Source organism: Mobula hypostoma, chromosome 8 (assembly GCF_963921235.1).
Source record: "Mobula hypostoma chromosome 8, sMobHyp1.1, whole genome shotgun sequence".
In the NCBI taxonomy this organism is placed as follows: Eukaryota; Metazoa; Chordata; class Chondrichthyes; order Myliobatiformes; family Myliobatidae; genus Mobula; species Mobula hypostoma.
Genome location: NC_086104.1, coordinates 19307267 through 19328406, shown reverse-complemented (window position 1 = coordinate 19328406; position 21140 = coordinate 19307267). Strand labels below are relative to the sequence as shown.

At 41.9% G+C, this 21140-nt stretch overlaps 1 protein-coding gene across 1 annotated transcript in view; it reads right to left on the bottom strand.

Annotated features, from left to right (window-relative positions):
- Positions 1 to 19675, bottom strand: part of fam98a (family with sequence similarity 98 member A) — a 206107-nt gene extending 186432 nt beyond the window's left edge. The window contains exon 1 of the mRNA XM_063055531.1: positions 19551 to 19675. Coding sequence (XP_062911601.1) covers positions 19551 to 19600 — 50 coding nt within the window. The 5' untranslated portion in view covers positions 19601 to 19675. The remainder of the gene's footprint in view (positions 1 to 19550) is intronic.
- Between the last annotated feature and the right edge of the window lie 1465 nt (positions 19676 to 21140).

Genomic DNA, 21140 nt, shown 5'->3' with positions numbered 1-21140 from the left:
ACATCTGCTCTCACTCCATCCTCCCACCACCCCATTAGGAATAGGGTTCCCCTAGTCCTCACCTACCACCCCACCAGCCTCCGGGTCCAACGTATTATTCTCCGTAACTTCCGTCACCTCCAACGGGATCCCACCACTAAGCACATCTTTCCCTCCCCACCTCTCTCTGCATTCCGCAGGGATCGCTCCCTACGCAACTCCCTTGTCAATTCGTCCCCCCCATCCCTCCCCACTGATCTCCCTCCTGGCACTTATCCGTGTAAGCGGAACAAGTGCTACACATGCCCTTACACTTCCTCCCTTACCACCATTCAGGGCCCCAAACAGTCCTTCCAGGTGAGGCAACACTTCACCTGTGAGTCGGCTGGGGTGATATACTGCGTCCGGTGCTCCCGATATGGCCTTTTATATATTGGCGAGACCCGATGCAGACTGGGAGACCGCTTTGCTGAACATCTACGCTCTGTCCGCCAGAGAAAGCAGGATCTCCCAGTGGCCACACATTTTAATTCCACATCCCATTCCCATTCTGACATGTCTATCCACGGCCTCCTCTACTGTAAAGATGAAGCCACACTCAGGTTGGAGGAACAACACCTTATATTCCGTCTGGGTAGCCTCCAACCTGATGGCATGAACATCGACTTCTCTAACTTCTGCTAAGGCCCCACCTCCCCCTCGTACCCCATCTGTTACTTATTTTTATGCACACATTCTTTCTCTCACTCTCCTTTTTCTCCCTCTGTCCCTCTGAATATACCTCTTGCCCATCCTCTGGGTCCCCCCCCCACCCCGTCTTTCTTCCTGGACCTCCTGTCCCATGATCCTCTCGTATCCCCTTTTGCCTATCACCTGTCCAGCTCTTGGCTCTATCCCTCCCCCTCCTGTCTTCTCCTATCATTTTGGATCTCCCCCTCCCCCTTTCAAATCCCTTACTCACTCTTCCTTCAGTTAGTCCTGACGAAGGGTCTCGGCCTGAAACGTCGACTGCACCTCTTCCTACAGATGCTGCCTGGCCTGCTGCGTTCACCAGCAACTTTGATGTGTGTTGCTTGAATTTCCAGCAGCTGCAGAATTCCTGTCGTTTCTAATTGACTTATCATCTATATTTCGGTCATGATTAACACCCCGCACCCCCCCCTCCCCAGGGTTGCCAACCATCTCGTATTAGCCAGGGCATCCCGTATATTGGGCTAAATTGGTTTGTCCCATCCGGGACCTCCTTTGTCCTGTATTTCCCCTGCAAAGGTAGAGCGTTCCTATGAAACCTTTCGTGCTGAAATGGCGTAAAGCGAAGAAGCAATTACCATTGATTTATATAGGAAAAATTTTTGAGCGTTCCCAGACCCAAAAAAAACCTACCAAATCATGCCAAATAACACACAAAACCTAAAATAACACTAACATATAGTAAAAGCAGGAATGATATGATAAATACACAGCCTATATAAGTTAGAAGTAATGTATGTACAGTGTAGTTTCACTGAATAGAATCGCCAAAAACGATCTGTAGAAAAAAATTGGCACGTACACGCATGTGCACACAGGTGCCCGCGCAAGGCTTCCATGGTTATGGTAGTCTTTCTCAGGGTAAACACAACGTATTTGACTGCTACTCTTGTCCGTTGGCAACCCTATCCCGCGCTCCCCCCACCCCCCCCCCCGCCGGTCAGCCGGTTCGCAAGAATATTGTCAATATAAAACCGGTCCGCAGTGCAAAAAAGGTTGGGGACCCCTGATTTACAGGGTCTTTTATCGATATTTCTCTCCCATGTTTGCTGCACTCAGTACTATTAAATAATGGATTGTGAACTTACTAAACATTGAGTCATATAATTAATGTATTTACAACACCCTTATCGGGAATATATTGTACAAATACTTGCAATACTCATGGTTATATTTAATTTTTGTACATCTTCCTCTTCATGTGCCTTGCGCGTTATACGCTTGGGCGATCATGACTTTCCACATCGAACGATCCCAAGCAGCGTCAATGATATCTCGCACACTTGGATCTGTTAGTTCTTTCACAGTGTCCATATAGTTTCTTCTTTGCCTTCCCCTTCCGCATTTCCCAGGCATACGGCCTTGTAATGTAAGGCAGTCTATTTCTCCCTTTCTGATGACATGGCCCAGGAATTTAAATTTCCTCTCATTTAATGTTCTCATTTTAGTAGCCTCAGCCTTGTTGTTATAGAAATGTGTGTTGGTAAAAATGGGCTTCATTTTTGGGAAGTTGGTTTTGGCAATGGCAATTCTTCTTTTTATTTCTACTTTACTTATAGCATCTTGTGATATAAAGCTACCAAGGTAATTAAAGCTGGTCTTTTGTTCAATCTCTTGGTTACCGATGTGCTACTGGCAGTTGGGAGTATCCTGCTGTTTTGATATTACCATACATTTTTTAAAAATATAAAAACAGTTGATGGTTAGACCAAAATCTGCACTTGTTTGTACTACTTTGTCCAGGAGGATTTGTAGGTTTCCTGCAGCACTTGCTGTTAGGGTGGTATCGTCTGCATATCTTATATTGTTGATGTTAACACCTCCAGTTTTTATCCCATCTAGGTCTTCTATTTCTCTGAGAATCATTTCACTATAGATACTGAATAATTCTGGTGAGGCAACGCATCCCTGTCTAACTCCTCTTTGAACTTTAGTCCAACTGCTTATATTATCATCAACTTTTACCGCCGCTGTTTGGTTCCAATTTGAAGCAGTTGTTGGTCCCTTCTGTCAATGTTTAGTTTAGCGAGAATTTGAAATAATTTTTCATGTTGCACTTTGTCAAATGCTTTAGTGAAATCAATAAAACATAAAAAGTCATCATTTTGATATTCAATTACCCTTTCTAAAAGCATTCTTGGTTGGTAGAAGCTATATAATCACTATTGGCATATCCTGATATTTAGTCAGGACCCAACCACCCCATACATCCCTTTTGTACATATAGCACTTAAAACAACATGAAAAATTCAATACCAATAATCCACCATTTATAACTGCATTATGCTCTGTTTGGTAACACATCTGCAAATTGTATTGTACAACAACTATAATTGAAGCACCTACAAAATGCACAATTTCTTTCATTGCTGTTCCAATATAGAATTAACCTTGGATTAAAATAGCAGACAAGGATACTTAATACAGAAATATTGTGTGAGTACACTATCTTTTCTGAAATGTAATCTTGAGGCCAATTTGCCTTATTATGATGCACAGTACGTGCACTTATGCTCCTTTTTAATAGTTCTCAGACAAAAAGCAGCTCAGTCAGCTGTTGTTAGTGCTCACTTCTGCTTTTCTGAATATTGACAGGCTGCAAATAGCCATTATCACACCACTATGTTCTTCACTGATGCATATTCCTGTTTATATCTCATTTCAGTCCTCATTCCAACATGTTTGTGAGATCTGACACCAAATTGAAAGAGATGTTTTTCATCAGACAGCAATTTCCCCTCATTATACTATTGATGCTTTTTTAAACTATTGCAAAACAATCCACTGATCTACACAATGTTTAATCCAGCTGACCCATTGTAACTTTATTTGTCTCTTCTGCCTCCAAAACACCTTTCCACTCAGAGATCTGACCCTTGACCTGCTTCATTGCATAGCACCAAATCCAATATGGCCTCTCCTTTTGTTGGCCTGTCTACATATTGAGTCAGGAATTCTTCCTGGACTCAGCAAACAAATTCCATCCCATCCACCGCTTTCGCACAAAGGAGTTGCTGATCAATGTTAGGGAAATTGAAGTCCCTCATAACAACAACCCTGATATTTTTGCAACTTTCCAAAATCTGCCTCCTGATCTGTTCCTCAGTCTCCCAGCCTCCCGGACAGCCATATCTGCGTCTGGTGTGTCGAGCTGCAGCTCCTAAGGGAGCGCGTTAGGGAACTGGAGTTGCAGCTCGATGACTTTTGTCTGGTCAGGGAGAGACCAGACAAAGGTTATCGAGCTACAACTCCACCAGAGGAGGTGATAGAAAGGAGTTATCTGCAGGTGGTCACACCGGGGCCACGGGAGACAGGTAAGTGGGTAACAGTCAGGAGAGAGAAGGGGAAGAGTCAGGTACTCGAGAGTACCTCTGTGGCTGTCCCCCTGAACAAAAAGTACTCCTGTTTGAGTACTGTTGGGGGGGACAGCCTCCCTGGGGGAAGCAACAGTGGCCGTGCCTCTGGCACAGAGTCCGGCCCTGTGACTCAGAAGGGTAGGGAAAGGAAGAGGAAGGCAGTAGTGATATGGGACTCTCTAATTAGGGGGTCAGACAGGCGATTCTGTGGACGCAGGATAGAAACTCGGATGGTAGTTGGCCTCACAGGTGCCAGGGTCCAGGGTGTTTCAGATCGCGTCCACGATATCCTGCAGTGGAAAGGTGAACAGCCAGGGATCATGTTACATATTGGTACCAATGACATAGGTAGGAAAGGGAAAGAGGTCCTGAAAACAGACTACAGGGATTTAAGGAAGGAAGTTTAGAAGTAGGACTGCAAAGGTAGTAATCTCGGGATTATTGCCTGTGTCACGTGACAGTGAGTATAGGAATAGATTGGGTGGAGGATAAATGCGTGGCTGAGGGATTGGAGCAGGGGGCAGGGATTCAGATTTCTGGATCATTGGGACCTCTTTTGGGGCAGGTGTGACCTGTACAAAAAGGACAGGTTGCACTTGAATCCCAGGGGGACCAATATCCCGGCAGGAAAGTTTGCTAAGGCTACTGGGGAGAGTTTAAACTAGAATTATTGGGGGGTGGGAACCGAACTGAAGAGACTGGGGAAGAGGTGGTTGCCTCACAAATAGAGAAAGCTTGGAGACAGTGCGAGAGGGAGGATAGGCAGGTGATAGAGAAGGGACACGCTCAGACCAACGGTTCGAGGTGTGTCTATTTTAACGCAAGGAGTATTATGAACAAAACGGATGAGCTTAGAGCGTGGATCAGTACATGGAACTATGATGTGATGGCTCAGGGACAGGAATGGTTACTTCAAGTGCTGGGTTTTAGATGTTTCAGAAAGGACAGGGAGGGAGGCAAAAGAGGTGGGGGCGTGGCACTGTTGATCAGAGATAGTGTCACGGCTGCAGAAAAGGTGGAAGTCATGGAGAGATTGTCTACGGAGTCTCTGTGGGTGGAGGTTAGGAACAGGAAGGGTCAATAACTCTACTGGGTGTTTTTTATAGGCCGCCCAATAGGGATATCAAGGAGCAGATAGGGAAATAGATCCTGGAAAGGTGTAATAATAACAGAGTTGTTGTGATGGGAGATTTTAATTTCCCAAATATCGATTGGCGTCTCCCTAGAGCAAGGGGTTTAGATGGGGTGGAGTTTGTTAGGTGTGTTCAGGAAGGTTTCTTGACACAATATGTAGATAAGCCTACAAGAGGAGAGACTGTATTGATTTGGTGTTGAGAAATGAACCTGGTCAGGTGTCAGCTCTCTCAGTGGGAGAGCATTTTGGAGATAGTGATCATAATTCTATCTCCTTTAAAATAACATTGGAGAGAGATAGGAACAGACAAGTTAGAAAAGCGTTTAATTGGAGTTAGGGGAATTATGAGGCTATCAGGCAGGAAATTGGAAGCTTAAATTGGGAACAGATGTTCTCAAGGAAAGTTATGGAAGAAATGAGGCAAATGTTCAGGGGATATTTGTACGGAGTTCTGCACAGGTACGTTCCAATGAGACAGGAAAGTTATGGTCGGGTACAGGAACCGTGGTGTACAAAGGCTGTAGTAAATCTAGTCAAGAACAAAAGAAAAGCTTACGAAAGGTTCAGAGAGCAAGGGAATGTTAGAGATCTAGAAGGCTAACAGGAAGGAGCTTAAGAAGGAAATTAGGAGAGCCAGAAGGGGCCATGAGAAGGCCTTGGCGGGCAGAATTAAGGAAAACCCCAAGGCATTCTACAAGAATGTGAAGAGCAAGAGGATAAGACGTGAAAGAATAGGACCTAGCAAGTGTGACAGTGGGAAAGTGTGTATGGAACCGGAGGAAATAGCAGAAGTATTTAATGAATACTTTACTTCAGTATTCATTATGGAAAAGGACCTTAGTGATTGTAGGGATGACTTGCAGTGGACTGAAGAGCTTGAGCATGTAGATATTAAGGAAGAGGATGTGCTGGAGCTTTTGGAAAGCATGAAGTTGGATAAGTCGGCAGGACCGGATGAGATGTACCCCAGGCTACTGTGGGAGGCGAGGGAGGAGATTGCTGAGCCTAGTGTAGAGAGTCTGTGGAGAAGGATAGACAGCTGATTGGGCAAGATTGCAGTCAGTGGGGTGAGTATGCATTTTATACAAGTAATATCAGGAATAAGGGTGATGAACTTGGATTAGTACATGGAAATATGATGTTGTGGCTGAAACAGAGACTTGGTTGTCACAAGGACAGGCATGACTGCTAGATGTTTCAAAAGGGACAGAGTAGGAGGTAAATGAGGTGGGGGAGTGGCATTGCAAAACAGGGGTAGTATCACAGTTGTAGAAAGGTATTGTTTATCAAGTTGGCGGAGGTGGAAGTCAGAAATTGGAAGGGAGCAATCACTATATTGAACCTGAATCTGTACAAGTCATTTGCTAGTCACACTAGGAATATTGCGTATAGTTCTGGTAATGCCATAAGTGTTAACGCGACACTATTACAGCTTGGAGCGTCAGAACTCAGTATTTAATTCTGATGTCATCTGTAAGGAGTCTGTACATCCTCCCCATGGAAAGCATGGGTTTTCTCCAGGTGCTCTGGTTTCCTCCAACAGTCCAAAGACATATTGGATAGTAGGTTAATTGATCATTGTAAATTATCCCATGATTAGGCTAGTATTAAATCTGGGGTTGCTCGGCGGTGCATCTCAAAGAGCAGAAAGGGCCTAGTCCGCGCTTTAGCTCAATAAACAAATAAATAAAGATAGAAGATATTCACCAGGATGTGGGCTTGAATGGAGGGCTCTAGTTACAAGGAGAGTTTATGTAGTCTGGGATTGTTCTCAAAGGAGTGAAAGTGGAGAGGGGTGACCCTATAGATTAGTAAAATTATGAGGTGAATCGATAGGGTCAGCAATGGCAGTCTTTACCCAAGGGTGGCGGAATCAGAAATTAGAATCTAAAGTAATCTTGCTATGCTGTAGGTATTTCATTTTAGCATTTTTTGCGAAAGTGATGTGTCTTGCTGGTAGAATGTTTTGGTTTCATCTAAAGATAAGAAGCCCTCCTGTTTAGCTTAGAAATGTTGTGTCCCCCAATCAGCATGGTGGAATCGGGAGAAAGTTCTTGAGGGAGCGGGGCAGAGAGAGATTTGTGACGGACAGTAGTCTGGTTTGGGGTCTTTCTTGCCGGAGCTGCGGAGAGGACAGGAGAGAACATGGCTCAGAATGCCGTGGGAAGGAGAGTCCCTGTTGCAAGAAGTGCTTTGTGCAGATGAATGGTTCCGAGGAGGAAGGGCAACAGTCCTGAAAGAGGGAAAGCCAGTTTGCTTGAGATGGTTTTTGAGGGGAGTTTGAAAATGTGGCAGACTGTGGGTCTAGCACCTGAGTAGGAGATACATCCCCAAATATCCAGTTTTGGAAGATCTCATATCATTATCATTTCCAACATTATGTGCACATTTAGACTGGTTTAACTGTAATGGGCCCTTTTATTTTTTTTTTCTTTTCATAACTGTTTGGTAAAGCTGAAACCAATAGTTAGATGAAACCAATAATTGTGTATGGACAGTATTTAAATGGCATTTGTTGAAATCGAGATTTCTTTAATCAGAACATCACAATGTTCCTGTTTGATTGAACCTGAAATCATACCGACCCTAGACGTATATTGTTTATGAAAGGTGGCCTTCTCCCCACTGTTACTTACGAGCCCGGTGAGGGGGCTACACTTTCTTTTAATCATTTTAGAAGAAATTAGTTTACACTGAGAGGGGGAGTGTTTAAAAGAGGTCTGAGGGGCAAGTTTTTCACACAGAGAGGGTGGTGGGTATATGGAACAAATTGACATAGGAGGTGATAGAGGCAAGTACAATCACAGTGTTTAAAAAGTATTTAGACGAGTGCATGGCTGGGAAAGGATAGGAGGAATATGGGAGAAATAAAGGAAAATGTGATTGGCATGGACAGGCATCTCAGTCACTAGACAGGAGCCAGGGTGAAGGGCCGGTTTCCAATTCTGCACAACTCTGACTCTGTGATAACTGTGCTCTCATCTCAGTTAGAAAGAGGTTCAAAAAGTAGGCATGTGGATCATTATACATGATTAAATTGAGCCTCATGATCAAAAAGTTCAAAAGTACATTTATTGTCAAAGTACATGTGTCACCATATACACCCCGAGATTTGTTTCTTGCAGGCATTCGCAGTAAGTACACAATAGAATCAATGAAAGACCACACCCAATAGAACAGACAAACAACCAATGTACAAAAGACAACAAAATGTGCAAATACAAAAGGTAAAACAAATAAAGAATAATAAGACCATAAGACATTGGAGCAGAATTAGGCCATCTGGCTTATCGAGTCTGCTCTGCAGTTCAATCATGGCTGATCCTTTTTTCTTCTCCTCCTCAACCCCAGTTCCCAGCCTTCTCCCCGTAACCTTTGATGCCATGTCCTATCAAGAACCTATCAATCTTTGCTTTAAATACACCCAATGACCTGGCCTCCACAGCTGCATGTGGCAACAAATTCCACAAATTCACCACCCTTTGGCTACAGAAATTTCTCATCTCTGTTTTGAAAGGGCGCCCCTCTATCCTGAGGCTGTACCCTCTTGTCCTAGACCCTCCCATCATTGGGAATCATCCTTTCCATATCTATTCTGTCTAGGCCTTTCAACATTTGAAAGGTTTCAAGGAGATCCCCCCTCATCCTTCTGCATTCCAGCGAGTACAGACCCAGAGCCATCAAACGTTCCTCATATGATAACCCTTTCATTCCTGGAATCATCCTTGTGAACCTCCTCTGGACCCCCTCCAATGCCAGCACATCTTTTCTAAGATAGAGGGCCCAAAATTGTTCACAATACTCAAGGTGAGGCCTCACCAGTGCCTTATAAAGCCTGAGTATCACATTCTTGCTTTTGTATTTTAGACCTCTTGAAATGAATGCTAACATGGCATATGCCTTCCTCACCACTGACTCAAACTGCAAGTTAACCTTTAAGACGTTCTGCACAAGGGCATCCAAATCCCTTTGCATCTCAGATTTTTGGATTTTCTCCCCATTTAGAAAATAGTCCGCATATTTATTTCTACTACCAAAGTCCATGACCATGCATTTTCCAACATTGTATTTTATTTGACACTTTCTCACCCATTCTCCTAATCTGTATAAGTCCTTCTGCAGCCTACCTGTTCCCTCAGCATTACCTGCCCTTCCACCAATCTTCGTATCATCTGCAAACTTGGAAACAAAGACATCGATTCCATCATCTAAGTCATTTATATACAGCATAAAAAGAAGTGGTCCTAACACCGACCCTTGCGGAGCACCACTAATCACAGGCAGCCAACCCGAATAGGATCCTTTTATTCCCACTCGCTGCCTCCTACCAATCAGCCAATGCTCTAACCATGTTAGTAACTTTCCTGTAATCCTATGGATCTTAACTTGGTAAGCAGCTTTATGTGTGGCACCCTGTCAAAGGTCTTCTGAAAGTCCAAATATAAAACATCCACCTCATCCCCTTTATCTATCCTACTTTATCTCCTCAAAGAATTCCAGCAGATTCATCAGGCAGGATTTTCCTGAAAGGAAACCATGCTGACTTCAGACTATCTTGTCCTGTGTCACCAGGTAGTCATCACACGTCCTTAACAATTGACTCTAACATCTTCCAAACCACTGAGGTCAGGCTAACTGGTCTATAATTTCCTTTCTGTTGCCTTCCTCCTGTCTTAAAGAGTGGAGTGACATTTGCAATTTTCCAGTCCTCTGGCACCATGCCAGAGTCCAGTAATTTTTGAAGGATCATTTCTAACGCCGCCACAATCTCAAACGCTACCTCTTTCAGAACCCTCGGGTGCAGTTCATCTGATCCGGGTGACTTATGTACCTTTAGGTCTTTCAGCTTTTTGAGCACCTTCTCTCTTGTAACAGTAACTGCACCCACTTCACTTCCTTCACACACTACAACATTCTGCTAGTGTCTTCCACAGTAAAGACTGACACAAAATAATCATTTAGTTCATCTGCCAGCCCCTTGTCCCCTGTTATTATTTCTCCTGCCTCATTTTCTAGTGGTCCTATATCCATTCTCATTTCTCCTTTATTTTTAACATACTTGAAAAAATTTTTACTATCCACTTTGATATTATTTGCTAGCTTGCTTTCATATTTCATCTTTTCCCTTCAAATAATTTTTTTAGTTGCTTTCTGTAGATTTTTAAAAACTTCCCAATTCTCTATCTTCCCTCTAATTTTTGCTTTGTTATTTGCCCTCTCTTTTGCTTTTACATTAGCTTTGACTTCCCTAGTCAGCCACGGTTGTACTATTTTACCATTTGAGTATTTCTTCATTTTTGGATGCACATGTCCTGCACCTTCCTCACTTTTCCCTGAAACACACACCATTGCTGCTCTGCTGTCATCCCTGCCAGCAGCTCCTTCCAATTTACTTCAGCCAACTCCTCTCTCATACCACTGTAATTTCCCTTACTCCAGGGAAATACTGCTACATCAGACTTCACTTTCTCCCTATCAAATTTCAAGTTGAACTCAATCATATTGTGATCACTGGTTCCTAAGGGTTCTTTTACCTCAAGCTCCCTAATCACTTCTGGTTTATTACATAACACCAATTCAGTATAGCTGATCCCCTAGTAGGCTCATGAAAACTGCTCTAAAAAGCCATCTCTTAGGCATTCAATGACTTACTCTCGAGGTCTATTACCAACCTAATTTTCCCAATCGACCTGCATGTTAAAATCTCCCATGACTACCATAACATTGCCCTTTTGAGATGCCTTTTCTATTTCCTGTTGTAATCTGTGGTCCACCTCCCAGCCACTGTTGGGAGGCCTGTATATAACTGCCATCAACATCCTTTTAGCCTTGCAGTTCCTTAACTCAACCCACAAGGATTCAACGTCTTCCCAACCTATGTCATATCTTTCTACTGATTTGATGCCATTCTTTACCAGTAGAGCCACACCACCCCCTCTGTCTACCTTCCTATCTCTCCGATATAATGAGTAATCTTGAACATTCAGCTCCCAACCACAACCATCCTTCAGCCATGATTCAGTGATGGCCACAACTTTATACCTGGCAATCTGTACTAGTATAACAAGATCTTCCACCTTATTTCTTATACTACGTGCATTTAGATACAACACCTTGAGTACCATTTTGCTATCCTTTCTGGTTCTTCATCGCTAATGTTTTGATACTCAGCCTGTTGGTTGCAACTAAGTCCTATCACCTGCCCGCCCTTCCTGTCTGTCTGACTGCATGCTATCTGTATTTTTTTTTTACCATCCATCCTATCCTGAGTCTCTTCATTCTAGTTCCCATCCCACCCCCTGCCAAATAAGCTTAAACAGCTCTAACAAACTTGCCCGCAAGAATATTGGTCCCACTCAGGTTCAGGTGCCACCTATCACTTTTGAACAGGTCATACCTCCGCCAGAAGAGATCCCAATGATCCAAGAACCTGGAGCCCTGTCCCCTGCACCAGCTTCTCAGCCACACATTTATCTGCCAAATCATCCTGTCTCTACCCTCACTGGTGCGTGGCACAGGTAGCAACCCAGAAATTACTACCCGAGATGTCCTGCTTCTCAGCTTTCTACCTAGCTCTTTAAATTTTCTTTTCTGGACCTATTTGCTTTTCCTTCCTATGTCATTGGTGCCAATATGTACCAAGACATCTGGCTGCTCTCCCTCCCTCTCCAAAATGTTGTGGACGTGATCTGAACATTCCTGACCCTGGCACCTGGGAGGCAACATACCATCCGGGTGTCCTGTTCACGTCCACAGAATCTCCTGTCTGTTCCCCTCACTATTGAGTCCCCTATCACTACCACTCCCTTCTCTCTCTTTTTCCCTCTGCACCACAGACCCATGCTCAGTGCCCGTAACCCAGTCGCCATGGCATCTCTCGGGAGGTCATCCCTCACTAAAATATCCAATGCATATACTTATTTTTGAGGGGAATGGCTCTGCTCTAACTGCCTATTTCCATTTCTTCTGACAGTCACTCAGCAAATAATAACAAATAAACACAGAATATATTAGATTAGATTATGACGACGCGCAGTCCTCCTTTATTGTCATTTAGTAATGCATGCATTAAGAAATGATACAATATTCCTCCAGTCTGATATCACAGAAACACAGGGCAGACCAAGACTGAAAAACTAACAAAAACCACATAATTATAACATATAGTTACAACAGTGCAACAATACCATAACTTGATGAAGAACAGGCCATGGCACAGTAAAAAAGTTCAAAGTCTCTCGGAAGTCCCACATCTCACGCAGACGGGAGAAGGAAGAAAACTCTCCCTGCCATGCCCGACCACAGTCCGACTCTGAGTCGTCCGAAAACTTCGAGCTCCGATCAGCCCTCTGACACCGAGTACCGAGCACCATCTCTGCCGAACGCTTCAACCCCAGCCTCGGTCACCAGCAGCAGGCAAAGCCGGGGATTTTGGGGCCTTCCCTCTGGAGATTCTTGATCGCACAGTAGCAGTGGCAGCGAACCGGGCATTTCAGAAGTTTCTCCAGATGTTCCTCTGTGCCTTCTCACGGCTGTCTATAGGTTATGTTAACAGTTCAGTGTTAGAGTGAGTGAAGTTATCCCCTCTGCTTCAAGAGCCTGATGGTTGAGGGGTAATGACTGCTCCTGAACCTGGTGGTGTGAGTCCTGAGGCTTTATTCCTTTTACCTAATGGCAGCAGCAAGAAGAAAGTATGTCCTGGATGGTGTGGGTCATTGATGATCAATACTATTTTGCTGTAGATGTGCTCAATGGTGGGGAGGGCTTTACCCACGATGGACTGGGCCGTCCACTACTTTTTGTAGGACTTTCCATTTAGGGGCATTGGTGTTTCCATACCAGGCTGTGATACAAACAATGAATATACTCTCCACCATGCATTGTTACATATACCTAGATGGTCCATGTTGGAGGAACAATAATGCAACAAGATGCACTGCATCTGGGCACCACAAGGAGCTTAGTCATAAAATATAGAACCCCACCTTTGGCCTTCTCTGTATCAGCAGTCCAGTCCATCCTGTGTATCAAAAAGTCCTCAGATCTGATTGCTGAATCTGGTGTGTTGTGAGTGAGCCGTGTCTCTGTGAAATGCAGTGTGCAGCAATTCCTCATTTCCCTCTGATACAGCAACCTTGACCCCAATCTTGTTCTCCAGCAACTGTACATTTGCTAACAAGATGCTGGGTGGAGGAAGTTTCATACACCTTCATTTCAGTCTGGTTTGGAGTTCTCCCCTCCTCCCTCTCTTTCAGTCATGGCAATGTATCTCAGTACAATCCAGTCTCTATGAAGAATTCGGCATCCATCCATACTAAGATCGCTTTGTTGCTTGTTTTACAACTAAAGTTTCTGGATAGATTAGTACCACTTCAAGATGATTGCAATGCCCTGAACCAGCGTTATAAAAGGGAAATGCTTTATCACCTCACCAAGGTGGTAGATGCCATTTTGGGGGCGATGAAGAGATGGTGCAACACCAGAGGAAGGAGGCTCCATAGTTTAGGCCTTAGTGGAGAAGAGAGGAAACATAACATTCTCTTTTCCATGGGATCCAAGAGATGAGAGAAGGTAGCAGAGACATACCTACAACAGCAGCTGTGCTGTCATAATGATTTTGACACAGTACCATAAAACGTTTAATGACTGAGCAAGGATGGCCAAGGTCAGCAAATAAATCTTCAAACATCTTGTTCTCCCAGTTCTCAGGTTCATCAATGCATCACAATCCACTGTGATGCCAGTCTGACCATTCCTGCTCATGGTGCATGTCCCTCTCTCTCTAAATCCCTCTTACTGAAATTTGGAATTCAATCCCAATGGCCTCGGTATCCCCTGTGGAATGTGTGTGCTTTCTCCAGCTGCTCTGCTTTCCTCTCACTGTCCAACAACATACCGGTTAGTAAGTTAATTGGTCATTGTAGAATGCCCCGTGATTAAATTAAGCATTGTCAGGAGCTGCTGGCCGGCTGGGCTGGAAGAGCCTATTCATGCTGTATCTCTAAATAAATAAATAGATAGATGTTGCTATCACATTTGTTTCTACTACTTCCCCAGGTTTTGCATCCCAAACACTTGCCTCATAATTCTCGTTTAAACTTACCCTCCTCTAATCTTAAACGGACATATTTTGACAGTTCCACTCCAGGCAAGAGACTCCAACTAGCAGGAGGTTACTAATAAAGTGGTCACTGAGTGTTTATAAACTACATACCACAAACATCAGATGTCCCAGCACTAATCTTTGTAGGATACCACTAGTCACAAACCTGCAATTAGAGAAACACTCCTCAACCATTGCTGTCTGTCCTCTATGACCAAGCCATACTTACCAACTCAACATGAACCATGTGTGACTTAATCTTCTGGACAGCCTATCATGAGGGACTTTGTCAAATGTTTTACTTTAAGACAACATCCACTGACCTACCCTCATCTATCATTGTCATCAACTCTTCAAAAAACTCAGTAAAATTTGAGAGACTGGACCTTCTTCACACCAAAACTACAAAGCATGTGAGAATGGACTTACTGAATTGCAAATGCCTTATACATACCACCTTGAAGAGGTGGGTATAGAAGAATTTCTCCCTAAATTTCTCCCTAAATGTCCAAGGAGGCTTTCTTCTCCTATCTTGTCTTCACTCTTCATGATAGAAGGAATCCTATCAGGTTCCATCACAGCCTTGGATGACAACTGCTCTGCCCAAGACCAAAATAAAATGGTATGTGTCGTGAACTAGCCTCCCCTTCATTGACTCAGTCTACACTTCCTGTTGCCTTATGGAAGCAATCAATGTAGTCAAGGAGACCACCTGCCACAGTCATTCTCTCTTTTCCCTCTTCCCACTGAGCAGAAGATACATAAAATGAAGAGTACATACCACCAGTCTCAAGGACAACCCCTATTCCATTGTTAACAGATGCTTGAACAAACCTCACATTCCCTAAAAGATGAATGCTTAATCTTCCAATTTACCTTCTCAACTCTTGCACTTGATTTGCTCAGCTGAACTGCACTTTCTCTGTAACTGCAGCATTATATTCTGCATTCTGTATTCCAATTCTGTTATGTTGATGTACTTATACACGACTTGTCCAGATGGCATATAAACAAAATGCTTTTCATCGTACTTCAGTACACCTGACAATAGTAAAGCAATTCAGTTTCCAATTCCCATCTCATTCTTGGGTGGTGGGGGTGGAGATTGAAGATACCGTACGTCTCCACCAAAGGTAAGGCACTCTTTTCCTCTGCTATCCTGCAGGTCACCTTCGGGCAAGGTGTTTAGCCCTACGATCAGGATCATGTGAAGCCATGGGAATGGGAGATGGATGGTTGTACGAGCAGCTGGTGCATATCACAAGTCCTGGTTATGCGACCACTGATGCCAGGCAGACAATCTCTGAAGAGTATCAATAATGGCTGGGGTCAAAACAATCTCCTATAAATTTAATCCCTTTTTGGTACCAATTATATAAAAGTTGATTGTCCATTGTAAAAGGAATAAGTCTGTTCTGAAACAAAGGTCTCCTTGCTAATAGAGATTTCTGCGTTTCCTTATCAACATTTATCTTATTCCATAGATCAATCAAGTGTGTTAATATAGGAGATTCTTTCTTTTCCCGTATCCATTTAGATTCCCATTTATATATAAAATCTTCAGGTTTATTTTCTCCTACCTTGTCTAGTTCTATTTTAATCCATGCTGGTTTTTGATCATCGAAAAAAGATGCAATAAATCTAAGTTGATTTGAACAATTAAAGGATAAATATAAAATATCTAATAATACTTTCTTTTGTTATTTTCAGTTAAGGGCTTACTTGATAGGTAAACTGGGTCAAACAATGTTTTTGCCAAAAGCTAATGAAATTGAAATTTTAATTCAAAAAGGAAAAATTAAAAAATTTGTTTCTTGTATGTATAATTTGATTCAAGAACAGACAATTAAACAAGGAACCCATAAGTCAAAGCAAAAATGGGAAACAGATTTGAATATTAATATTGATGAAATAAATTGGTCAAGACTTTGTCTGGATAGTATGACAAATACAATAAATGTTCGACTTAGATTAGTACAATATAATTTTTTACACCAATTATATATTACACCACAAAAAATAAATAGATTAAACTCAAATCTATCTGATAAATGTTTTCGGTGTAATCAAGAAATTGGTACTTTTTTACATTCTACTTGGTCTTGTTTTAAAATTCAACCTTTTTGGATAAATTTAAGAATCTTATTGGAACAAATTACTGGAATTCAACTTCCACATAACCCTGTATTATTTCTATTAGGTGATATTGAAGGGATAAAACCGAAACTTAAATTGAATAAATATCAGAAAGAATTTATAAAAATTGCATTGGCAGTAGCTAAGAAGACTATAGCAGTTACTTGGAAATCTGATTCGTGTTTAAGTATGGATTGTTGGAATAATGAAATGGCTAGTTCTATTCCACTTGAAAAAATTACTTATAATTTAAGAGATAATTATGTAACATTCTTGAATATTTGGCACCCTTATTTACAAAAGATAGGATGTCATATTTAAGTGCTCCGACAAAGAATTTGGTTACTTGGGGAAAGTAACGAATAATTATACCAAATTTATTTTGAATCCCATGGAGCATGTGGAAACCTTCCAATATCCAGGCGGCTTCTTTTTTTTTCTTTCTTTCTTTTAGGTAGGACTACATATGGGGGGGGGATGGTTAAGGGGAGGGGGGGTAGATTTTATCTTTTCATGTATTCTTTTTGAAAATTTAATAAAAATTATATATAAAAAAAAATAATGGCTGGGGTCACTCATCTTGTAAAGGCACTGCCTAGAAGGCGGCTTCTGTAGAAAAATTAGTAAGAACAATCATGATCAAGACCATGATCGCCCACATCACATGACAGGGCACATAACGAGCAAACGTATGATTCCTATTCTACGTGATGTGTATTGCTCCAACTGTAAGTGCTACCCAAGAAACACATCTTGCAGCAGCTAGTTATTGCAGTCGAGAAAAAACTCCCTGGAGATTCTGTCATCTGTAGATATGCTATTGCAGTTTGAAGCAACATACAATATTTTGGCTTAGATTCTGAACTTTAGAACATAGAGCAGCACAGTACAGGTCCTTCAGTCCATGATATTGAGCCAATCTTTTAACCTACTCCAAGATCAATCTAACCCTACCCTCCAAAATAGTCATCTATTTTTCTTTTATCCATGTGCCTATCTATCTCAGACTTTCTTAAAGGTCCCTAAGGTATCTGCCTCAGAAGTGCGTTCAATGTACTTACCACTCCTTGTGTAAAAGATCTTACTTCTGACATCCCCCCCCCCCCCCATACTTTCCTTCAATCATCTTAATTCTTCCCCTCATATTAGCCTTGCTGCTCTGGGAAAAAGGTGCTGTCTGTCCACTCTTTCTATGCCTTTTGTAATTTTATACACCTGTATCAAGTCACCTCTCAATGTCCTAAAATGCCTTTTCCTACACAACAGAAACGTGAAGCAACTGAAATGCACCATGTTGAAGAATATGAGATAAATGCAAGTATTAAAATGCAGGTTCTTATAGGTTTGTAAGCTGGAATTCCAGCCAATCAACAATTGATAAACATGCAATTTAACAATAATCGACCTAAAGAATTGCATGAGACATAGACTGACCCGACTTGCTTGCTAGAGTAGAATAGGAACGCAACTGTAGAGAAAGAGAGGAAACCTTGCCGAGTACATAAGGAGTCAATGAATGTTTGTAATTGGCTGCTGATTCAGATGTTCTAGAAATTACAGTAATCAAACCAAATTTGGCTCTTGTGACATTTATTCCATTTTTGGCTCATCCAATGAGTAAAATTTTCCAGTTATCAAAATCTTTTTAAATTCTGTGGAGAGTTGAACAAACTTCTGTGACATACAGATCCTCATTAGAACTAGTAACTTGACCTTCCAGCTCAAACAAGCACATTTTGATACCAAATGTTCTCAAAAGATTTGCGCATCAGAACTTGATCCTTAAACACATAATGAAAAAATACTTGCTCTTTTGTACCTTCCCTATTCCTGTCTGGCCACGATCAGAAACTATTTGTGTGTGGGACTGTTGCAGGTATAACCCCTTGAATTAGCATACATTAAGTATCAATGGATATTTGGCTAGCCATTACAATCACTTAGAAGGTCTATCAAACTACAGGAATACAATCACTTCAGAGAGAATTTACCAACAGCATTTTGTATACATTCAGAAGAAATTCATATATTTTTTCAATGATCATCTAAATTGAACCATCCTACTGGAAGATGATAGAATAGTTTTTTCCAACCATTTATATGCTCCTTACTTTAATCAGAGCAATATTTTTATACATTTTACTTATTTTGAAAAATTGTTACATTTTTTCAATTATTTAAAATATTTCAACTGTGATCAGATTCACTGAGAAATAGTTGGAATAATCCTGGCCAGCTCAAGCTACCTCAAGGCCAACAGGGCAGTAAAGTAGCAGAGATCTGGGATCTGCCCGAGATTAATTTTTGTCGGGCACTAGCAAAATGAGGCTTACAGTTCAGTGGGGGCAACATGGTCGCAACTATAGCAGTAACAAATGGGGAAAATTTGAGGTGTGGAGTGCTTCAAGCTAATTCTGGCCCAATATGTATGGAATGATTGCTTTATATAACCTAGTTTGGGGGCAGGGGGCATTCCCCTGGTTCTTCACCATTTCATCACGTGTGTTGGGCCAGCTATTTCTGAGCTGGCCAAACCTTAAGTTCATCTCAGATCACCAAGGTCAATATCTGAATAACTGAACATAGAAGATAGAATAGTCAGGCTTTTCAGCTCACAATGTTGAGCCAACCCTTTAATCTACTCCAAGTTCTATCTAACCCTTCCCTCCCAATTAGTTCTTCATTTTTTCATTCACTCGTGTGAATATCTAAAATGTCCCTAACATTTCTCCCTCTACAAGTAACCCTGGCAGTGCATTCCACATATTTACCACTCTCTGTGCAAAAATCTACCTCAAGCATTCCCCCTATACTTTCTTCCCATCACTTAAAATTTATATAGTCTTGTATTTTCCATTTGCATTCTATTATTTTTGTATACAATTATATCAAGTCACCTCACATTCTTCATTCCAAAGAGAAAAGCTTTAGCTCACTGAAGCATTTCTCATAAGACATGCTGTCTAACCCAGGCAGCATCCTGGTAAATCCCCTCAGAACCCTCTCCAAAACTTCCACATCTTTCCTGTAATGAGGTGACCAGAACTGAATACAATACTCCAAACTAGAGTTTCATAGGGCTGCTACTTACCTCACGGTTCTTGAACTCAGTCCCCAGATTAATGAATGCCAGAACACCATATATCTTCTTAATCACTGGATAAAGCTCTACCAAATTGTACATCCCAATACACAGGTATTCTCAAGGGAGGAGGCTCAGTTTGCTGTGGGGATTAGAGAAAGAAGACAGAAAAGAGAAATCAGTGCACCACATGGGCAGATGGAATCCAATGAGGGAAAAGGTGAGGTCATTGCAATTTACATTCAACAAAAACAACTCAAAATAATTTTTTAATAGTTTGAACCTTGGAGATTTGGAAGGACACAAATATTTTGATAACCATATTCATAAATTAAGTGAGTTAGTCTGCAAGGACACAAAGCAATCTAAACAGCTCAATGAACATTGGTTTTCATCTCAAGGTGATTCAGATGAACACTTAAGGTCAGATCACATCTGTTTTCACTCATATACAGTTAATAAGGAATGATATTGGCCCATCAAGAGGAAACAGCAGATTCACTGGGATTATAGCAGGGTTTAAAGTGTTAAACTATGAGGTAGTTGTACAAACATTCCCATTTGTCTCATAACCATGGGATGACCCAGTCAAAGTAGTTAAAAGATTGAAGTACTTGATTAGATGTAGAGCAATTATTTCCTCTGGTAAGGAAATCCAAATCAAGAGGATGCAATCTTAACATTAAAGAGAGCCCATTTAAGTGCGAAGTCAGAAAGCAGATTTTCACACAAAAGTTTAGTGAAATCACGAACTTTCTCCCCCTACAGACTAGGGAGAGGAAGTGATTTGAGGCTTTCGAGAATAAGATTAACTGACTTCTGTTAGGCAAGAATACCTAGAGATTTGGAATAAAAGTGGGTAGATGGAGGAGCAATTCACATCAGATGTGATCTTAATGAAAACTAGACAGAGTGGAGGTTAAAATGAGCTACATCTGCTTCTCCTGTTCTAATGTACCCAGACAACACTGCTCCATTATCAGGATAAAAAGGTGCATTTTATACATTAAATTAGATGAGCTTCACAGTTCTGTGACGTAACTGGTGTCTCAGTCATTACTGAGCAGTGAATTGTTTCCAGTCGGATGGCGCAATGTTTGAACGCAGTAGCCTCTCTGGGTCCAACCAAAGGCATTTTTAAACAATTATTTTTATGAAAGCAAGACAATGCTTGACATTAAGAACTTCAAGTTCTGTAGGTCTACCCCATCTTAAATATACAGCCTCCTTGGCTGCCTGTGTCAATGAATTCCCCAGATTCACCATTCTCTGGCAAAAGAAATTCCTTCTTATCTCTGTTTTAAAAGGATGCCCCTCTACTCTGAGGCTGTACCCTCTGGCCTTAGATTCTCCCACTTTAGGAAACATCCTCTCCACATCCACTCTATCAAGGCTTTTCACCATTCGATAGGTTTCAATGAGGTCACTCCTCATTCTTCTGATTTCCAGTGAATACAGGCCCAGAGCCATCAAACGCTCTTCATAAGACAAGCCATTCAGTACTGGAATCATTTTCATGAACCTCCTTTGAACCCTCCCCAGTGTCAGCACATCCTTTCTAAGATAAGAGGCCCAAAACTGCTCACAGTACTCCAAGTG